The 19,746-nt window shown below is 43.3% G+C and overlaps 1 protein-coding gene across 1 annotated transcript in view; it reads right to left on the reverse strand.

The window, feature by feature from the left end:
* Nucleotides 1–4,379: 4,379 nt before the first annotated feature.
* The window catches only part of GOLGA7B (golgin A7 family member B), a 45,266-nt gene continuing 29,899 nt past the window's right edge, over nucleotides 4,380–19,746 (reverse strand). The window contains exons 4-7 of the mRNA XM_054983909.1: nucleotides 12,483–12,608; nucleotides 11,931–12,083; nucleotides 9,314–9,415; nucleotides 4,380–6,475 (exon numbers count right to left, since the gene is read on the reverse strand). Of these exons, the coding sequence (XP_054839884.1) occupies nucleotides 6,368–6,475; nucleotides 9,314–9,415; nucleotides 11,931–12,083; nucleotides 12,483–12,608 (489 nt within the window). The 3' untranslated portion in view covers nucleotides 4,380–6,367. The remainder of the gene's footprint in view (nucleotides 6,476–9,313; nucleotides 9,416–11,930; nucleotides 12,084–12,482; nucleotides 12,609–19,746) is intronic.

Consider the following 19,746-nt stretch of genomic DNA (forward strand, 5'->3'; position numbering starts at 1 on the left):
ATACTTTTAGTCACAAAATGAAATTAGTGTAAGCAGACTGGGCTGAGCTGGGGCCAGCAGGATGGGCAACCTGATTCACAGCTCATATCAGATGACACGTGTTTGTGATGCCAATAACTTTTCAATGATGTCATGCTTATCTGATTACATATCTTTAATTTAGCATTTTAAAATAATTGCAAGCATCAAACCCTGTTCTACATTTACAGGAATTACAGGATCATATATAATCTTGTGTCAAGCAAACATTCAAATGCCATCTCTCAGTTTTCTCCCGATAAATGTGATCTGTTGGAGGGTATATATTGAGAAAAGTTTTGGATTATATATCGGAATTCCATACTGTGGTTCAGAGTGTCTGCTGTTTCCCTGGTGAAGCAAAGTGAAGGAAGCTTCTAATAGTGAGAATCTTGAGGTGCACACATCTGTCAGTACCCCCGTCTTCCTACAAATGATCCTGCAGTTTAGGAGCAATTCAGGAGCAATACCAGAAGCGACAGTCTCTAGGTTCCAAATCCAGCACCTCTTTCATTTTGTTCCAGTTCATTTCCTGCTGATCCTGTGCAATATCCTTCTTCTCTGACTGCAGTCATTTAAGCCAGTCATGCACTGGGCTTCAGAATGTTTTTCCCCAGTGGATGGCACTAAACACCACAGCATTGACTCTGAAGGCTCCTGGAAAGAAGATCTGAAAAGAACTGGAAACTCCTATGATCCAGGTCTTCTGGTGCCTCCCTCTGGCCAGGTTGGTAGTTCTACAGGTCTCTTTGAGGAACCTTTCTGTGTTAGATCACTTTTCTCAAACTTTGCCAGATTTCTGCAGCATTGCAACCTGCTTACACACTCCCCTAAGCTATTAAATGGAACTCCTTCACCAACAGAAGACTTCAGCCTCAAGTGCATATTCTGCTCCATTATCCCTTTCTTGTCTGTACATGAAGTGAAAACTCAAAGACATTTGTCTTCTAACTGGAGCTGCTGAGACCAGGCAAGGTTTTGCCTTTGTGAGAGGTGGCTAAGGCTGAAGCCTTACATAGGGAAGGATGGGTTGTAGGGATCATAGACTCATAGGGTTGGAAGGTACCTCTAGGGGTCCAACCCCCTGAACAATGCAGGAACTTCACAACTACCTCCCCCAACTGCCCCGTGACCCCTGCTCTGTGCCCAGAAGATAGTGAAAGACCGCCAGGATCCCTAGCCAAACTGGCCTGTGGAAAATTGTTACCTGACCCCAAGGTGGCGATAGGCATTACCTTGGGCATGTAAGAAGGGCCACAAAAACCAAGCACTGATGCAACCCCTTCTGCCCTTCCCCTCATGATCTGCTCAGGTTCACAGAATCAGCATTGCTGTCATATGGCCATCTAGCCTCTGCTTAAAAACCTCCAAAGAAGGCGAGCCTACCACCTCCTGTGGAAGCCTGTTCACTGAGGGACCGCTCTGTCAGGAAATTCTTCCTAATGTTTAGCCGAAAGCTCTTTTGATTTAATTTCAAGCCATTGGTTCTGGTCTGACCTTCTGGGGCAGTGGAAAACAACTCTACACCATCATCTATATGACAGCCCTTCAAGTGCTTGAAGATGGTTATCACATCACCTCTCAGTCATCTCCTCTTCAGGCTAAACATTCCAAGTTCCTTCAACCTTTCCTCATAGGACTTGGTCTCCAGACCCCTCACCATCTTTGTTGCCCTCCTCTGGACACGTTCCAGCTTGTCTATATCCTTCTTAAATTGTGGTGCCCAAAACTTAACATAATACTTTAGGTGAGGTCTAACTAGAGCACAGTAGGGTGATACCATCACTTCTTGTGATTTGGACACTATGCTTCTGTTGATACAGCCCAAAACTGCATCTGCCTTTTTAGCTACCACATCACACTGTTGACTCATATTCAGTGTATGGTCTACTAAGACTCCTAGATCCTTTTTGCATATACTACTGCCAAGACAAGTCTCCTCTATCGTATAATTATGCTTTTGATTTTTCCTTCCTAAATGCAGAACTTTGCATTTGTCTCTGGATGTCTCTGGATGTCCAAATGCCTGTCAGTTCAGCATGTTTCTTCCTAAGGATGCAGTTTAGCACAATTGACTTTTTGTACTCAGGTGTATCCTCATACAACTCAACTGAATTACTTACCACACATCTTGTTGCATTACTACTCAATAGACAATTGTTTAAATAGGTTGCTTTCCCTTTCCCCAACCCTTTCCTTGATTCTTTGTTGTAGAGATATAAGGGGAAAGGTGCATATCCTTATATCTCTGCAATACAAATGCTAGTGACTTACATTTATAAATGACTGCTGGGAATTCAAAAGCATATAAACAGCAATAGATCATTAAAATATTAATGTACACCAGCGCAATAGCAATTGCTGATTTTAAAAATACTAGAAAAGTCCTCAAGTATGGGGAAGGGGGGAGAATAGCAGCACAAGGAGGCTGGGGCAAGAAAAGTGCAAGGAAAGCTTCCACGTGGATACTCCATTGTCACTGTGAATGCTTCTACATGGAGCTATATGGAGAATCATGCATGTGTGGAACAAGCCTGTTCAGAGATTGCCTAAGTAGTTCTTGCTGACCTTATTGGCTGTCAATCTGTTTGATCTGCAGGATTTTGGCACACATGCAATTCTGAAAAAAACTGATGCAAACCTATTTGACAAGCCTTCAAGTCATTTGGTGCCAAACTGAACAGACCAGGTGATTGGCTTATGTCTGATCATCATGTTGAACAAGGCAAATTCAACACAACATTCGCAGCATCTTTAATGGCTAGCAGGAAAATACAGTATGTATGGAAGATGAGCCAAAAAGGGTATCAGCAGCAGCCGCTGTCACTGGTACACAAGCAAAGGTATGAAATCTGAGACCACTGTTGAATTGCATTGGCCTATATGACCCTGAAGATGTGAGTCCCAAAGGAATAAGGACATTTTCTCATTTGTGAAACTTTCAGTTGTGGGGAAGAAAGTCACAGGTGTATTCACACATGCCTGTACAGCCTTCAGTTTCTCAGCTGTCAATGGTGTCACTTGGTGACTCACAGCTGAAAATGTGAACTGCCTCCCTTGGGAAATATTGTTTCTCAGGTGATGTTAAGTGGGCTGAATTACCTGTCAGGGGTGTATTGGTCACTGATGCTTGTTTCACACATGCAACTGATGTATATGTATAGAATCATAGAATCACACAATGGAGCACATGTGAAAGCACACAAAAAATCAGCTGTCTTTCAACTTCCTTTATAGTTTAAAGAGCTGTTAACATGGTTTATATAGCTGTTTCTAATTGTCTGATCCCAGAGTTGTTGCTCTTACAAAAACAAATGTATAGTCGAATAAGCCAATGGATTTTGTTGGGCCTTTCTCCCCTCGAGTCTTGCATGCAGCAGCCAGCTATGAGTGAACATCTCCATGCACGCATCATTCATGGTCAATGCTATCAGCTTTGATAATGCCCTTCATGTTGGGCGTGGACAGTGAAAAGAAGAAGCTTGGCCCCAGTCTTCGTATGGACTGAACCTCATAGGGACTGATGTCAGATCCATGGTGACCATCTCTTAGGGGATGAACTGATTGAGCAAGGACTGCCATGGGCTGTCAGTGCTGGAAGCAGGGCTTTTTATTCCACTCAGCACCCTTCTGTGTGTGCAGGTAACGTCAGCAAGCGTCTACATGTGGTAACCTGCTTCTATGGGTGAAGCAGGTTTGCTAGCTTGCAAAAGAGTAAAGAGTCCAGTAGCACCTTTAAGACTAACCAACTTTTTTGAGGCATAAGCTTTTGAGAACCACAGCCCTCTTTGTCTGGATCTTTGCTAGCTTGGAACTATTGCCTGCACACACCTATGTATTGTCAGAACCAACCCAAGCAGCAGGTTAATTGAACATCTGCTGCATTACAACATTTAACAGAATACATTTTTAACAGCAGATAATCTCTAATGGAATCACAATTTGAGAATCCGTATTGATTTGAGAGAAGTGTTAGACTAGTATCAAGTGACACACACACACCTCTGCATTGCTCGTAAATTTAAAGATATAACATTATATCTCAACTGATCATTCAATTAGTAACTGGGTCAGAAATGTAGCTTTATAGCTACTGCAGACAGAATATGGGTGTCGCCATATTCTACTAACAATTGGGAGCCCAATTAAGCAGAATTGTGTTCTAAAATTGTAGAGTTATTTATTGAAATCTCTATTGTTTTTGCTCATCTATGAATGGCATTCTTTGTTCTCACAATATAATTAATAGGAACCATTACTTCTAACTATATATGTAGCCTTAAGACCACAAAAAGGACATGACTGTGAATGAAGTACGTGCATGAGTACAAATATACCATTTATGAAGAAAACAACAGTGGTAGACTTTCACTTGCCATTTATTATCAGGAGTTTCCATATGAAGATGGAGGTATACAACCAAGACCAGATCCCAAGTGGCACACATTATGTTCAACACATGGCATGGTGAGTGGCTGCTCAAGGCATCTTTACACGGAGGAATGTTTGCCCAGGTTCATGCCAGCCAAACCTTTGTACATCTGCCTTCCTCCCTGCAGCTCCCCTCAACATAGTACAGAACAGGGTCTATTCACTCTCTAAAACCCTGCCAATTCAAAAGAGGTCCTGTTCTGAGATCAAGTTGTTTGGAGCATTAATGAAGGAGTGCCCAGGCCAAACATTCAGTTACTTTCCATCTTACCCTGGTAGGACTTTTCAGAATGATATTCTCTCCCACCATTCCACAAGGCTCTCCCTCCCAAGTTAGACAGTCTTTTCTTTTCTGCAACAATCTCAGCAAGAAAATCTGCACACGTCTGAGGTTTGTGGTGTGTGAAAAGTTGGAAGCATCTAAGGAACTGGAAGTAGTGGACTTTGTCCATTATTTGGATAAACGTTCACAGGGCAATCTGATACAGTCCCCAGCCTTTGCTTTGTCATCTTGGTTTACAGAGTGGCACACGAGAACTCAGAGAAGTTGTGCTGTATCCCCAGCATTGATGGAGACTCAAACACACATGGGGCCCAACAAGCTATTTACATAGGGAGAGGCAGGGAACATGCAGCAAGAAAACAACCTGTGCATGCAAAGTGAGACAGTGCTATTGTTGAATACTAATGTGGGTGGGGGATAGAGGAGCCAGGTACTGTAAGGTAAATATAACTACACCCACCTTAGAGAGTCACCCTCCTTTACCTTAGTATTTTTTTTGCCAGAACAAACAGGGCTGTTGTAACAGAGCATTGCCAGCTAGGGGCATATTAAATATTTACACCCATGCTAGCAATGCTCAGTGGGCTGGGCAAGAAATGACCAGAGCCCCACCCTGCACATCACTGCAAGCATCTCCAACACCTTCCATCTTCCAGTAGCCTCCATGATTGCAGAATGCACTGGAACCCACTGGAGATGGTCAGAGATGGTCTTGTGCAGTCCTCCAAATCCAGAAGAATTTGCAGTCCCCCGCTGTGTCTGTGCTGCTACTCCACAGAAGGGGCCCAATGGAACCTTCCACTCTCCTCTAGCTTCATATACTCACCATGTCCTCTAGTGCCATGGAAGGATGCAGAACATGGGGCTTGTTCCACAGTTTCTGAGAACAGGTGCCCTCCTGGCATTTACGACAGGGCATGCTGTTGCCAGCACAGATACCCGCACTGTCAGGCCAGGAGCGGGGGAGAGTGTGGGCACCTGCAGTGGCAGAATTATAGCACTGTGGGCATTGAATGCTTTGAGCATATGGCATACCTGAAGGGTTACGAGAGTTAACATGCAGAGCAGCAAGCAAAGACAAGAGGTGGGATGCTGTCAGTGCAAACTCAGGAGGGAACCAACTGCTAGTGTTTAGGGAAAGGACTGCAGGGGGTCCCAAACGTCCGCCCCTTCCCAATCCCATCCCAGCTCTTCATGCTGGATTGATCTTTGCTGGTTATTCAACCTTTAGCCAGAGGACACAGTTCGCCAGGATGATGTGCCCAGAGCTTGGGGGAACAGAACTTAGACAATGACATCTGGACCAGAAAGGCTGGTGCACAGGGAGACCAGGGAGGGAAGAGCAGGCTCCCCAGGAGCCCTCGGGAAGGGTCACCACCCCAGGGTGTCGGGGTCCCAGGCACTGAGAACAGGCTTATGTGGGTGCAAGCTCCACTTGGGCAGAGCTTAATCATCCCCGACGAATGACTTTGCCCTTGCTGGTTGTCACAAACCCCAGGGGTGTCACAACACTCTTTGCTGGCATCCCAACCCCCCTGGGGGAGCTCAGAAGCGGGTGCTCTGATAGCGCAGTCTGCGGATCTCGGAGACACCATCGTCCCGGCAGTACAAATCTCTGCCAGGACTCTGTGCCAGTCACCGCCCCCCTGCCCCACCACCCCCACCGCCAGCACTGCTGCTGCTGCTGCTTGAGCTGCCGGAGCTGGAGCTGCTGCAACGGTCCTCGTAGATGGAGATCTCAATCTGAAGGTAAGAGGTTAAGGACACAGGAGGAGGAAGTGGGAACACCCACATAGACTCAGCCAAACCAGCTCGCTCTCCAAGGCACCAGGGATATCAATGATGCTTCTTGTTGTTGTTACTATTAATTTCATTTATAGCCCACCTTTCTCACCAGACTCTAGCAGGATTATAAATTATGAAAAGCAATTCAGTCAGGCAACAAGACCTCCAATAAACAGTGCAGTAGGAGTAGGATTACAGAACTGGAAAACAATGCAAATGAAAACTGGTCTAAAGGCAGTTACAAAGAAAGATGTTGCAGATCCATACAATAAATAGTGCAAAGGACGACAGTACTGTACCTTACAGAAGCAACCCTCCTGGGAGGTTCTATTATATTACAATTCTATTCCCTTTATAGAAATGCCCTCTGGAATATTTCAAGCCTTAGACACTTTGGTACACACTGCACAAATCGAGACTGACAGCCCACTTTTCAGGCAGCTGCTTGCTTGCTCCATCTCTCTTACACACTCACACATACAGCAGCTAATAAGGATCTGGTCCCAGCAGCACTGAAGGACCAGGAGAGAAGGGGTAAAAAATAGGATTAATCCTCTCAGTCCTTTCTGTCCTCTGCCAATCTACGTAAAATGTCTTACAGTCACTTGCATTCACAGCAGCCAAATTCCACCCCCATCAGCCTTCTCGTTCAGCTTCCTCATCTTGGCTTACTCTGCTGCCGTGTTTCTCAGTGAGCACGAGCCACCTGGTGCACTGGATCAGAAGCGTGGGAAGGGCTGTGTAGGCTCAGTGGTCATTTTCCCAATATTGATTCTCCCCAAAGAAAGCCCAAATGGATGCTTTTGCAAGGTGCAGCATGACATGACAATTGCATTCATGCTGAGTCAGGTACTGATTTCACAAGTAGGTGATGCACCATGTGATAATGCCCTTTATCCGTTTTCTCTGTCATCAAATGTCTTCCTGTTCTAAGAGTGTGACAGAAAGTGAAAGATCCTTGCTCTTTTTTCACTTTCCCCAACTATTCATGTGCTCCTCTAATTCCTCCTTTTAACTATAGTGGGAGATGGACAGGGGAAATGTGACCGTGTTCATTCTCCTAGACCTCTTGGTAGGTTTAGATACCACTGGTCATGGTATCCTTCTGGACTGCCTTTCAGGGTTGGGAGGGTTGCCAGGGCCCCTCAACCTCCCGGTGGGGAATTGGGGCCTGGCACTTACCTCTTTTTGGGGGGGGCGCATGGAAGGCATGCTTCCCTCCCACTGGCCAGGTATGCAGGGGTGGGGGCGGGGATCCCCCACCCCCAGCGGGGGTTTGGCATCCCTATTTGGGACTAGGAGGAACTATTCTGCAGTGGTTCCAGTCTTACTTTGAGGGCAAGTTTCACAGTGTGCTGCTGGGGGGCTGCTGTTGTGCCTGTTGGCCTTCAGCCTACAGGGTGTCCCAGGATCCCATCTTGTCCCTCGTGCTTTTCAGCATCTATGTAAAGCCACTGGGAGAGGTCATCCTGAGATCTGGGCTGAGTTGCCACCAATATGTAGATGACACTCAGCGCTATCTCACACAAATCCCAGGGAAGCTGTGGAAATGGTGAACAGGTGCCTGGAGGCAGATTTGGAATGGATGAAGGCTAACTGTAACTTAATCCTGACAAAACACAAGTGTTACTTGTGAGGGAAGGGTTTTACCCAGGAAAAGGGATATCTCCTGTTCTGGATGGAGTTGCATTCATGCTAAAGGAGTGGGTTTGTAGGGTTGCTTCTGGACATGAGCCGCCTGTTGGGTAAACCCAACTAGCTTTGACTGGTGAGCCAGGTGCAGCCCTTCCTGGTTGCGGGGGGGCTTGCCACTGTGGTACACGCCCTGCTTATATCTAGATTAGAATATTGCAGTACACGCTGCACAGGGCTGCCCTTGAAGACTGTCTGGAAGCTACTATTGGTACAGAGTGCTCTGGCTATAATAGTGATTGGAGTGGGTCGTAGGGACCATATCACTCCAGTCTTGTTCCATCTACACTGCCTCCCAATTTTCTTTCAGGCTCAATTCATAGTGCTGGTATTAACCTTTAAAGCCTTATGTGGCTTGGGCCCAGCATAACTTAAGGACCTCCTTCTCCCACATGAATGTACCCATCCACTCCATCTTCAGAGGCCCTGCTTTGGGTGCTCCTGCCTATTGAGGCTAGACAGGTGGCAACCTGAGAAAGGGCCTTCTTTGTTGTGGCACTAAAACTTTGGAACTCCTTTCACAAGGAGATTTGTTCTACTGTATTGTTGTCTTCCACCAGTAGATGAAAAGTTTTTTGATTTTTTTGGCATGCCCGCAGTAATTGTTATTGGTCCTTCTCTCTAGTTTTGGTGTTATGTGTTTTTACTGAATTCTTTTATATATATTTTTTTAATGTTTGAATGTTGAAACGTTTTAATGTTTGCCACCTTGGGGACCCAATTTGGGTGGAAAGGCAGCATAGAAATGTTTTTAAAAATAAATAAATACCTGTTTCATAAGACAAATGGTTCAAATTTACTGCCAGCCAACATTGACTCAGGAGTAAGTCCCACTGAATTCAGTATGTGTACTTGCACTGTGATTTTCTATAGTATTTTTACCTCTCAATAATCCCTAAACCTTTGTTTGCATTTTTGAAGGCTGCAATGCAGCTTCTTGGTGTGCCCAGGGAACTATCCATCATGATTCCACAATATTTTGGGAAGCTTGCAGATAATTTGGAACAAGATTCTCAGGTTGAAGGAAAGGCTGAGGATCTGACACATATCTGAGAGCTAGAAATAGGTGAGTATGTTTCACCCTTGGTTAGCCAGGAAGGATACGACCCGCATGCCTCGTTCCAATGGGTCTGTCAACAACAGCCCCCGAGGAGCGTAGATTTTCTCATTTTGCTCCTGGATATACTTGGAGATTTTCTTCAGAACCTGGGGAGAGAATTGGCAAACCATTCAGCACAGGTGATACTCCAGTAGTGAACTCAAAGAATAAGAGACTCAAGATAGAGAAGAGGATGCTTTAACTGGACTTTCTAAAGTTGTCATCTACTTCCAAACTGAAAGAGAGATCCATGAAGCCTAAATCCTTCACCAACATAAGCTCATATTGTACCCCATTCCCATCTCTGACCCATGCTCATCTCTCCGATTTCCAAGAACAGTTCGTCTTACTGCCTAGCTGCTTCCACACTGAACACGTTACCTCTAATATTAACTGTATGGTATTTTCAGAAGTGTACTTGATTCTCTTCTGGGCTATTCATGCACACCTGTGAATTACCGCAGTGTATTTAGAATGCACAGGAAACCAGTTTCTTAAGCAACTGAAGGCAATGCAGGAAGGTGCATTTATATTCATTCAGGGTACAAAACCTGGAAGCACAGCTATTAGTTGTATCAAAACAATCTGTTCCTTTTCCTCACAATGAAAAATTGAAAGATGGGAAGTCTCTCACAGAGTTTGATGCAGAGAGTGTTCTTTACATTTGAATCAGAGAAGGCTTGCTAACTTAAATCATATTCTTTTCCATTTCATTGTTGCCAGTTCTACCATCATATATAATCAGAAAGAAGCTGCTCCCTATATTAATTACAAAAACAGCAAAACCAGGCTATCCACAGACAAGGTGGGAGTTTTGACATAGTTGATGGACTTCCCAAGTATACAGAAAAATGTATCTTTGTAAATTAACCAAAAAGGAGGGGGGACAAAAAAGTCTGATGAGGACTAGATAGGTTTGATCCAACCAGCTTTCTGATGGTGAAAACAAGAGTGTCTATTGTGACCACCAAAAAGGCTACTCCAGAGTTCATAGGCTTAGCATGGACAAAGGCGATGTGGGATAAGATTGAATGAAAAAGCTGGCTAAATTCAACCCAATTTTTCTCCAGAAGAGACACAACATTGACCTCAGTTAAGAGTCCAGTAAAAAAAAAAATGGGGACAAGGAAATTTGCCTGCTCAAGCCCTTAAGAGTTTAGAAAATCTAGGCAGGACTTTCCAAATTGTTCCCTTCCCTTGATTCATCAGATACAGACTTGTATATGGGATGACTTGTTAGTATCAGCTAAACAATTGCCAGCCCTCTTAATCATACATCCTGTCTCAGAAAACTGCCAAGCTTCTCTGCCCACAGCCCACCGTTGTCCATATAGGCCAAATGGCTTATTTTGCCTACATAAACTCTCTAGGTGTGTTTCTGACTCCTGGAGGAAAAATAGCTTCCATATACATTATGTAGGCAAACAACAGATTTGCCACTAGGAACGCACTTGGCAGCAAGCTGAAATGAAGCTTCAGAAGTGACTGCCCTTAAGAAGAGGCTTCGAGCCCCAGACTATGTCCCTTTCCATGGAAGAATCTTTAGTCTGGGGATATATGATCTGGGAGGCTCTAAAGTTTGCTTTTAGGGTATAGGGGTGTGCAAGTATCATTAATATTTGTGTTTGTACTGGAGACTATAGAATGAGGAACAGTGAACAGGAAACTGGGAAGCAACTTCAGCTTCATCGGAGATCAGAATCGAGCTCTGGCACTGAGTGAAGTTCTCTGGTTACTTTCCCGCCTGACTACAAGATCTGTTGCCAGCTTATTGATTGCAACATTGCAATAACAAATGGGAGTCATTTTGCAGGGTCTGTAGGTTATGGACACATTAATTCTTCACAAGGAAAGAATCCTAACCAAAGGAGAAAATGGCATTTGAGAACTTGCTGTTCAAAGGGTTGTTTGCTTGCTTATGTTCACAGATTATCACTTCATGCATTGTATCCTGTTCAGTTTATCACCAAGATAAACTGGATTCCCAGTGAGACTGAAGTGCTTGATTATGAGTTCCATTTACACTACTATATCTAGGTAGTTTCCTGGAGGAACTAGTTTGTTACATAGACAGTACTCTGACACGCTACATGAAGCATTCCTTCCCTCCATAATAGTTATCAAGACACCCTTGGGGATCTGTGCTCAGCTCCCCAGATATATAATTTAGCTGCCAAAAACAGCTGGCTGGGCCATATGTACTAAACCGCTGCACTGGAAAAGGGGTTTCCCCAGTTGAGTACACACAATAAAGGGGCTTTGTTCTCTCCCAGGGCTTAAGCAGCCTAGGGGGGGGGGGTCATTTGCAGCTAGGAAAACCGTGTGGAGACTGTTAGGTGCCCCCTTTCCCAGCCCTTCAGTCCTGATGCATATCAAACCAGTGCACTCCCCACAACTGTTTTTTTTGCTGCATAAAAACATATTTGAGCATCTGATCATAATGTGGACTTAATATAGGTCTCTCCCTGTGAGGGGGGGTGCACGCTTAAAGCAGTTCAGGGACATTTTTTGTAAATAGTTCTGATGCTGGTCCCACTATTGATTCCCATCAATGTGTTATAACAATATCTATTGTTATGTAACAATACTGGTTGTTCTCCTTGCCCCATTATGCCTCCAAACCTTCTCATAGCGAGTCTCCATGCAAAGGAAGATGAAGTAGGCTGTAGCACAGGCCAGACACCCCTCCAGGTAGGAACTGCCCCCAATTTTCTCAGCCTCTGCATAGAAGTTGTTAAGGGTCTTCACTGTTTCTTCAAAAAGTTGCCGCTCAATCTTTAATAGAGGAAGAAGAGAGAAAGCACTGTGAGGGCATGTGCAGGGAAACTTTCTATGACCCTCTCCCCCAGTGCAAAAAGTGCCAGTAGCATGGAAGAAAAAAGACTGAGAGCAATAGCTGGTATCTTGTGGTGTGGCATTTGTGTGAGTATGCACATTCATACCTGAGGCAGAGGTGGTCTGTCTGCTTTGTATTCTGCATGTGGTTACAAAGGCTAGCCAGTTGGAATGAATCCCAGAATTTAATAAGGTTAACCTCAGGTTTTCAGAACATCTAGAATACTAGTAGGGCACTACCACTCTGGTCTGACTTCCAGTTTACTGTTCTGATATACGGTCAGATTCTTTGCCAGTCAAAGCGTGAGCTATGCAAGCCCGTGAGATAACTGACTGTACCCGGCTGTCCAGCTCAGGGGGAAATTTGGTCTGGAACTGACAAATGGTTCCGTCACTGTAGTCCCGCTGCACAAAGACTTTGGTGGCCAATGAGGCACTCCGCCGAAGCTCTTGAAGATTGTGGACCTGGAGAAAAACAGAGGATGGTGGTTTAAGCAGGCAAAATGTTGCTGAGAATTTTGTGGGGAACTCACAGCTTATTCCGTCTCCTGGCACTTGCTGGTCAAATAGCTGATACATGCCTTTTCTCTTGAGTAGTCAAGACTCTGTCCTCCTGTTCAATTTTTCACCGAAACAAGTTTGTTGATTTTGAGTAGTCCCAACAATTTCATCTACCAACAATGTCCTCAGGATAATTTTCATATTTACCTGCCTTTTTTTCCTAAGAGAAGGGCAAGCTGAAATTCCTAAGGAAAGCATCCTGCTAAATAGCAGTGGGAGTAACACCAGCAGTAAGAGTAAAGTCATCACCCAATTTAAAAAATCTTAATCTAAGTAATTGATTAATTTATTATAATGGATAAGATTAATTTACTAAACTGACTTTAATTGGCTGATAATTTTTCTCTTTAATTACTGTATACTGACCCAGTGGCAAAACTGTCTTTGTAGTGTTCTTCGGGTGCCCTTTAGACTTTGCAGATAAGAGGCTCTCAAGTGGCTGAGAGAATCTGAACTAAATTTGCATATGAGATAAAAACAATAGTCATGAAATAATAAAAGGCTTTGTCACAGCAGGCACTTTCTTAGAAGAGGCATTCCTTCCCATGTGAGCAGGAATGCCTCTTCTAAGATAGCACTTGTTACCTGCAGTTTCAGTAAGTGCTTGTATTGAAAGAAACAAAATCTTCCGTGGATCAAAGTACTTATCTAGAGTTCCTTAATTTAATAATGAAAGTGCACAAAGCTCAAAGTGAATAAATACATACAATCTGTACACATCACTACATATTCAATAAATACTATATTAAATACTAATAAATATGTTCACATCCTATAAATCTTAAAGTCCCAGTCTGCTGCTGGCTGTATAATTTCCAGATACAAGCAGTTGTTCCATCTATGGAACTAATTCAGCTTAAAATTCTGAGAACAATTTTTAAATCACTCAGATGTAGATCTAGAAGCTGGTTCTGTATCACTTATAAATTTGGTTTGACTAGTACCCTTTAGGTTTCATTAGTGATCAGAACAAATGTCTTTATAGCATAATGATTGATCTTTATTCTCATAGTTGGCTTAAACCAATAGATGAGAAGTTGACCACACTGAGTCTTTCCCCTTCCTTTAAAAAATCTATAGGCAAAGTAAAACTATTTTGGTCATCAATTACCATATAAAGGATATTATCAAGAAATGCTGGCTAAACCCCATGGACTGTGTTCCCCTCTTTTATTCAATTTAGCCCCAATGATACCACACCAATATTTATCATCATTTACCATTCTAAGGTATCACCGTGCTTTTACACTAGCTAGGTGTGATGTGACACCATCTGCATTGATAAGAGGAAGATACAAAAATATTCCCCCTAATTTTAGGTTTTGTCCCTGATAACTTGATTGCTATCAGGGACAAAACCTACAATTAGCTGGAGTAGGTTTTTGTCTTATAATTTGATTGAATCATTAGCTCATGCATTATTTTATTGTAGATCTTATATTCAAATATGCCTGATTTACTGGAACCAGTTCAGGCTGATAAAAAAACTGTTTTCTGAGCAGAAGGTTCTTAAAGTTTTATTGGCTGGCATTGACCAAAGAATCACTATACAAGTAGCTACGTTTCTGAAAATACAGGCAGAGATAATGTCTTGTGTATAATTTTCTCTGATAACCCCAAAGTCTTTTCATTGTCTAACGCACTAGGATGAACAATATATGAAGATATATAATTTTAGGTAATAAAATAATTAACCTTTTTTGTTCTGCTTCTGTACAGTTTGTGGGCTATAATAAAGACATTGACTGACTGACTGACTGACTGACTGACTGACTGACTGACTGACCATGAGTCCCAGTGCAGTGGACAGAAATCTTGGTCTCTAAGTCTTGTTTTGGATTGCTGCTTTGTATTATATTTTAGATTTGATAATCTAATCTGAAGTTCCTTCCAAGGTGACTTAATACATGCATGTGTATCACTTGATGACTTTTTCTCCTTTCCCCGTGATATTAGAACTCCAGGATACCCAATGATGTTAGTGGGCAATATATTCAGGACAGGAAAAGGGAGCACTTTTTCACCAAATAGCTACTGTAATTTGGTTAATTAATTAATTACACTTGTATTCCATTCTCCCTGAAAACCAGGCTCAGAGTGGATTAACTTGTGGGATTCACTGCCAGTGGATGTAGTGATGGCCATCAGGACAGATATCTTTAAAGGAGCATTAGACAGATTCATGGAGGGCAAGTCCATCAACGGCTACTAGTCATGGTGAATAAAGGAACCCCCATATGCAGAGGTGGCATGCCATATTTGTTGCCCTACTGGGACAACCAGTTGGACAGTTTGTGAAACAGGATGCTGGACAAAATGGACCACTAGTCTGATCCAGCTCAGTACTGTTTACATACTTATGACTTCCACATGTTAATAATCCTTTATGGATCAAAAACCACAGAGCCTTTATATCATATTGCTTCCAATTGCTTTCAATAGAATCAACTCACATTATCAATGGAGAGTCAGTGGTGATGAGATATTAAGTAGCATACATCATGTGTGAACCAGCCCTCCTTTCTATTTTATGTGTCATATCTATGTGCAACAAGTATTTGCTTATTTATGTTAGGGGCCAAGTACAAAAGGGCATCTAGACCAGATGTAACTAAGTTCACAGATTTCCAGCCACTTGCAAAAGGTAAATTGTGGCCATACACAGCCCCACCTTGGATACGGGCTACTTGGGATGGGAATTTAATCCTTCAACCACTCTCAGTTTTGCAAATCAGAACTGGTCTTGCTATTATTAACATTTTAAAGGAAAAAAAGTGATGTACCTCTTAGTTTAAAAGAAGAGTCTTATGCCAACTCAAAGACAAGTTGATTTATTATGGCATAAGTATGAAAGAAAAGTAGGCTGTAGTTCATAAAAGGTTATGCCAAAATATGTGTTGTGTGTTGTTAGGTTGTCATAAGTTATGGTTGTTGGGAAATGAGGGCTATTTATAGAATGGATGAACTAAGTACCCAAGACAAAGCTTAGTAGGAGGTGCTGTAACAGGAGATGGAGCAAAGATTACCAAGAATGAAGGAGGAAATCTGAACCCACCAACAGAATTACATCAGAAACTCGCTCCTCCCTACATGGCTCCCCAGCCATCATAAGATCTTAACTCCCAGAAAGAAAAGGATAAAATGGCTCAGCATCTAAGCAACTGCCACTCTGAACCCACAAATAGGGTCTAATCAGGGCTTTTTTTCTGGGAAAAGAGGTGCCAGCACAGGGGGCAACTCTTGGCAGGAGGTAGTGCCCCTGGTACCACATGCATGTGCGCAAAGTGTGTGCACGCTCCCAGGACCGCACAATGACATCACTTTGGGTCAGCTGGAACAAGGGGGGAGTTTTTTAAAGTTTGAATCACCCTCGGTGAAAATGGTTACATGGCTGGTGGCCCCGCCCGCTGATCTCCGGACAAAGGGGAGTTTAGACTGCCCTCCATGCCGCTGGAGCAGGGAGTGGGGCCACCAGCCAAGTGTCCATTTTCAAGAGATTTCAGAACTCCGTTCCACTGCATTCTAGCTGGAAAAAAGCCCTGGGTCTAATATCTTTTAATGGAGAGTTAGGAAGAAGTAGCCAATATTGTATTTTAGAAATATTTTAAGTTATTTTGAAGACCTTTCAGGTGAAAAAGCATGCTGTCTTTTGCTGTTCCCTGGTCCAATGCCTGGTTTTAACAAATTGCTCTGGAATAGCCCCCAGGAGGAAAAAAAATGAAGAAACGGGAGGCAACTGTACCAAAATTAAGGTTTGGGCCACCCTAAACCATGTACCCGCAGACTCTGGGGACTGTACTCTGCAGGGGGGGACTAGATTCTGAGGCCCAGGGTGTATGATTTAGAGTGGTCCAAAGCTTATTTGGGGGTGCAGAGTTTTGTTAAATGTCATCAATATTTGTGGTTGGATCTACAAATAAGGGACTGGGAATCGTGAACCAAATCCCACCTTATGCCACACTGTTAGTTTACTTTGAACTCCCTCCCAGCTGAAGGCCCTAATCAAAGATGAGACAAGGAGACAACCCGGCATGCAAAGGCAAGAACCTAGGATTGAAAAAAACAATCTTTGCGTGGCTAAGGATGCAGACATAATGCATTTGATGAAGTGAACTCTAACTCATAAATGCTTATGTTGGAACAAATTTTGTTAGTCTTTAAGGTGCTACTGAACTTCTGTTTTATTGTCTATTCCCTTTTAGCTTTCTTATTTAAGGGAGTGCCAAGAACTCCAGTTCCAGAGCAGAATCCATTACAAATGCTGCAGGCATCTGTCATTTTATTTTAGGGAGCAAAGCTCTTTATGCTTCCCAAGACTAAACAATTATGAATATTTTGTCAACAGCTTTACCTTCTTTTAACATGAGAATACATTAACATACCTTCAATTCACACATTGCAAGCTTGTAGCTGAATTCCACTTGGCAATTCTAAAGTGAGTTGTTCCCTGCCTCTCCAACAAGACGATTTTTTTTGCATGTTTTATGCAACAGAAACACTCAGTTTAATTAGTAGTTTGGTTCAATGGCTAAAGACTTGGTTCTGAGAGCTCTGAGTTCATGCCCCATTTTTGCCATAGGCTTCAGTTCTGATTAGCAAAACAGAGAGTGGTTGAAGGATTAAATTCCCATCTCAAGTAGCCCTTATCCAAGGTGGGGCTGTGTATGCCCACAATTTACCTTTTTCAAGAAGTTTGGTTCAATGGCTAAAGACTTGGTTCTGAGAGCTCTGAGTTCGTGCCCCATTTTTGCCATAGGCTTCTTGTAATATGTTAATTTCACACACAAACAATATATCAAATCACATATCTTTTTTACAATTACACACTTGTTCAGCATCTTTGTCTTTATTAGTTGTGTGCATATTGACAGAAAACCTTCATAGCTAAAATAATTCTGGATTTCTGAGACAAGGCAATTGATCTTCAAGAAGTATCCAGTCTACCTAATAATTATACCTAAATACCTTCCCTTATATTTTCCCAGATATCCTGTTTTCATTGTAAGTTATGTTTACATCTTAACTTAGACTAGGCTTAGACTAGAGTAACTCTGTTTAGGATTATATTAACAGACTGTCAGATGAAACTGGAGAGACAAGTGGGAAAGCAAAGTGTCAGGTACTACTTCCTTCCATACAAAATATCTATCCATCCTTCTTTGCATGCAAAAATCAGTTAATCAAGCTACTGAACAGTCTTCCAAACACAACTGAAGCAGGACAAGCCCAAAAGGTGTAACACCCAATTGAAGGATGGTGATGGTGACCCAACAGCAGGAAGAAAATAATCACAACAAAGAAGGTGGGTTGATACAGTATGCAAGCAGTGGTACTTCAGAGGTGAATTTGCCCATAGTTAAGAGTGTTATGATTACCCATGAATTGGTAGCAGCCCTTATTTCAGTGCAATCCTAAACATGTCTATTCAGAATACTATTGAAGTCTACTAAATGGGGCTTACACCCATGAAAATGTCCTTCCAGGTGCATTTTTCCTCATTATGATTGGTCAGCCTGGCATTCAACACCAATTAGTTCCATTGTCCATCCCATTGGTCCCAGTTTCTAAGGTGCTTCAAGGAAATGCAATGCTCTAATCTTTTACAGCCACCCAGGAATCCTTCCTGCCCTGCCCACCTCCAAAACTTCACAGGTACATTTCAACTCCTACAAGAAGAAGGTGTGGGATGATCTCTCATCATGGCCACTACAGTCAGGGCTCAGGTTAATCCTAACTCGAGAGAGCCTCATGTCACTTCCCAAAATGCAGCCTTCCTACTGGAGGGGGAAATCATGCTTCTGTTCTTCTCATCATCTCCTTAAAAGGCCCCAGACCAGCTCTGGCTCACTTGCTTTGTTCATCTGGACCCCAGAACATCCAGGTTAATGAAGCATTCTAGATAATGGGAAAGTTAGCTATTGCTTTATACTAGGGGCATCTCTAGTTATTAGCTCCAGAGGAGTTGCCCAAGTAATCAGATGGAACAAAATTAGTCTAGGAGCACTTTAACTAGATGATAATAAGGTAGTCTTCAAAGTCTACTGGACTCCTAGTTCTTAGGTTTGAGTTCAAGATTTATTGAACTGAAGCATGAACAGAGGATTTAAACGGGCCCTTAGAAGACAAAACCATAACAACAAGGACTGTGCTTTTGGCAGATAAGATTTAAATTTGTGTATCTGGTGGAGGGGGATTAGGTTAGGCCACCTCCTCCCAGAAGTCAATCCCCTGCCCAAAGATCCAAGATCTACTTTTCGCTGCAGGGGAGCAGTTGTTTTACACAGGAACTAAGTGTGAGTGCAGGGGGAGGGGGTACAGTGCGCACAGTGCATCAACCGCATTGGCCCTATCACAATATAGGGGCATCCAGGCTCTCCCCTCCACGTTCAAAAGCTACCATTCTTTCCCTAGTAACAACCCTTCACTTTCTTCCACCTAATATTGCTTGCTTGGGGCTGCATTTTGCAATAACACCTGCCAGGAGCAATGGGAAACAAGATCTTGTTGGAAGAGAGTCCCCACAGTGGCAATTAAATTAGCACAGATTGTGACAGCAGCCCTCACAAGTGGGGGATGAAGTGTGAAATGCGGGGGCTGACTTAGGAAGTTGTGGAGTGTGAAATTTAGCTCTCATGGGGAAAAGGCTTCTTACCTTTCCTCACCTTCTAAACCCACCCGCCCCATCCCCATGGCTTTTGTGGGCTGCTTTGAGCTAGCTCCTCACTGAGAGATGAATGTTTTGGTGAGACTGCAAATGAACGGAACACACACCTAAACTCTGCCATGGGTACTCCTCCTATCACCAGAGCTAGACCCAAAGTACAACCTGGTGCTGATACCTTGGCCTTGTGACCTCTTGTACCCCTTTCCTATCTATTCCAGGCAGGCAGTGCCATGTACTCCTCTGGTGATTCCTGGGAGACACACTGACCCACAAATGAGCGCGGCAAGGCATCTTTCCCTGTTAACAAGCTACATTGCTTTCTGGCCCTGGGCGGCGGTGCAGAAGCAGCGCCAAATCGGGGAGGAAATGAAGTGAGCG

Source organism: Eublepharis macularius, chromosome 6 (assembly GCF_028583425.1).
Source record: "Eublepharis macularius isolate TG4126 chromosome 6, MPM_Emac_v1.0, whole genome shotgun sequence".
Taxonomy (NCBI): Eukaryota; Metazoa; Chordata; class Lepidosauria; order Squamata; family Eublepharidae; genus Eublepharis; species Eublepharis macularius.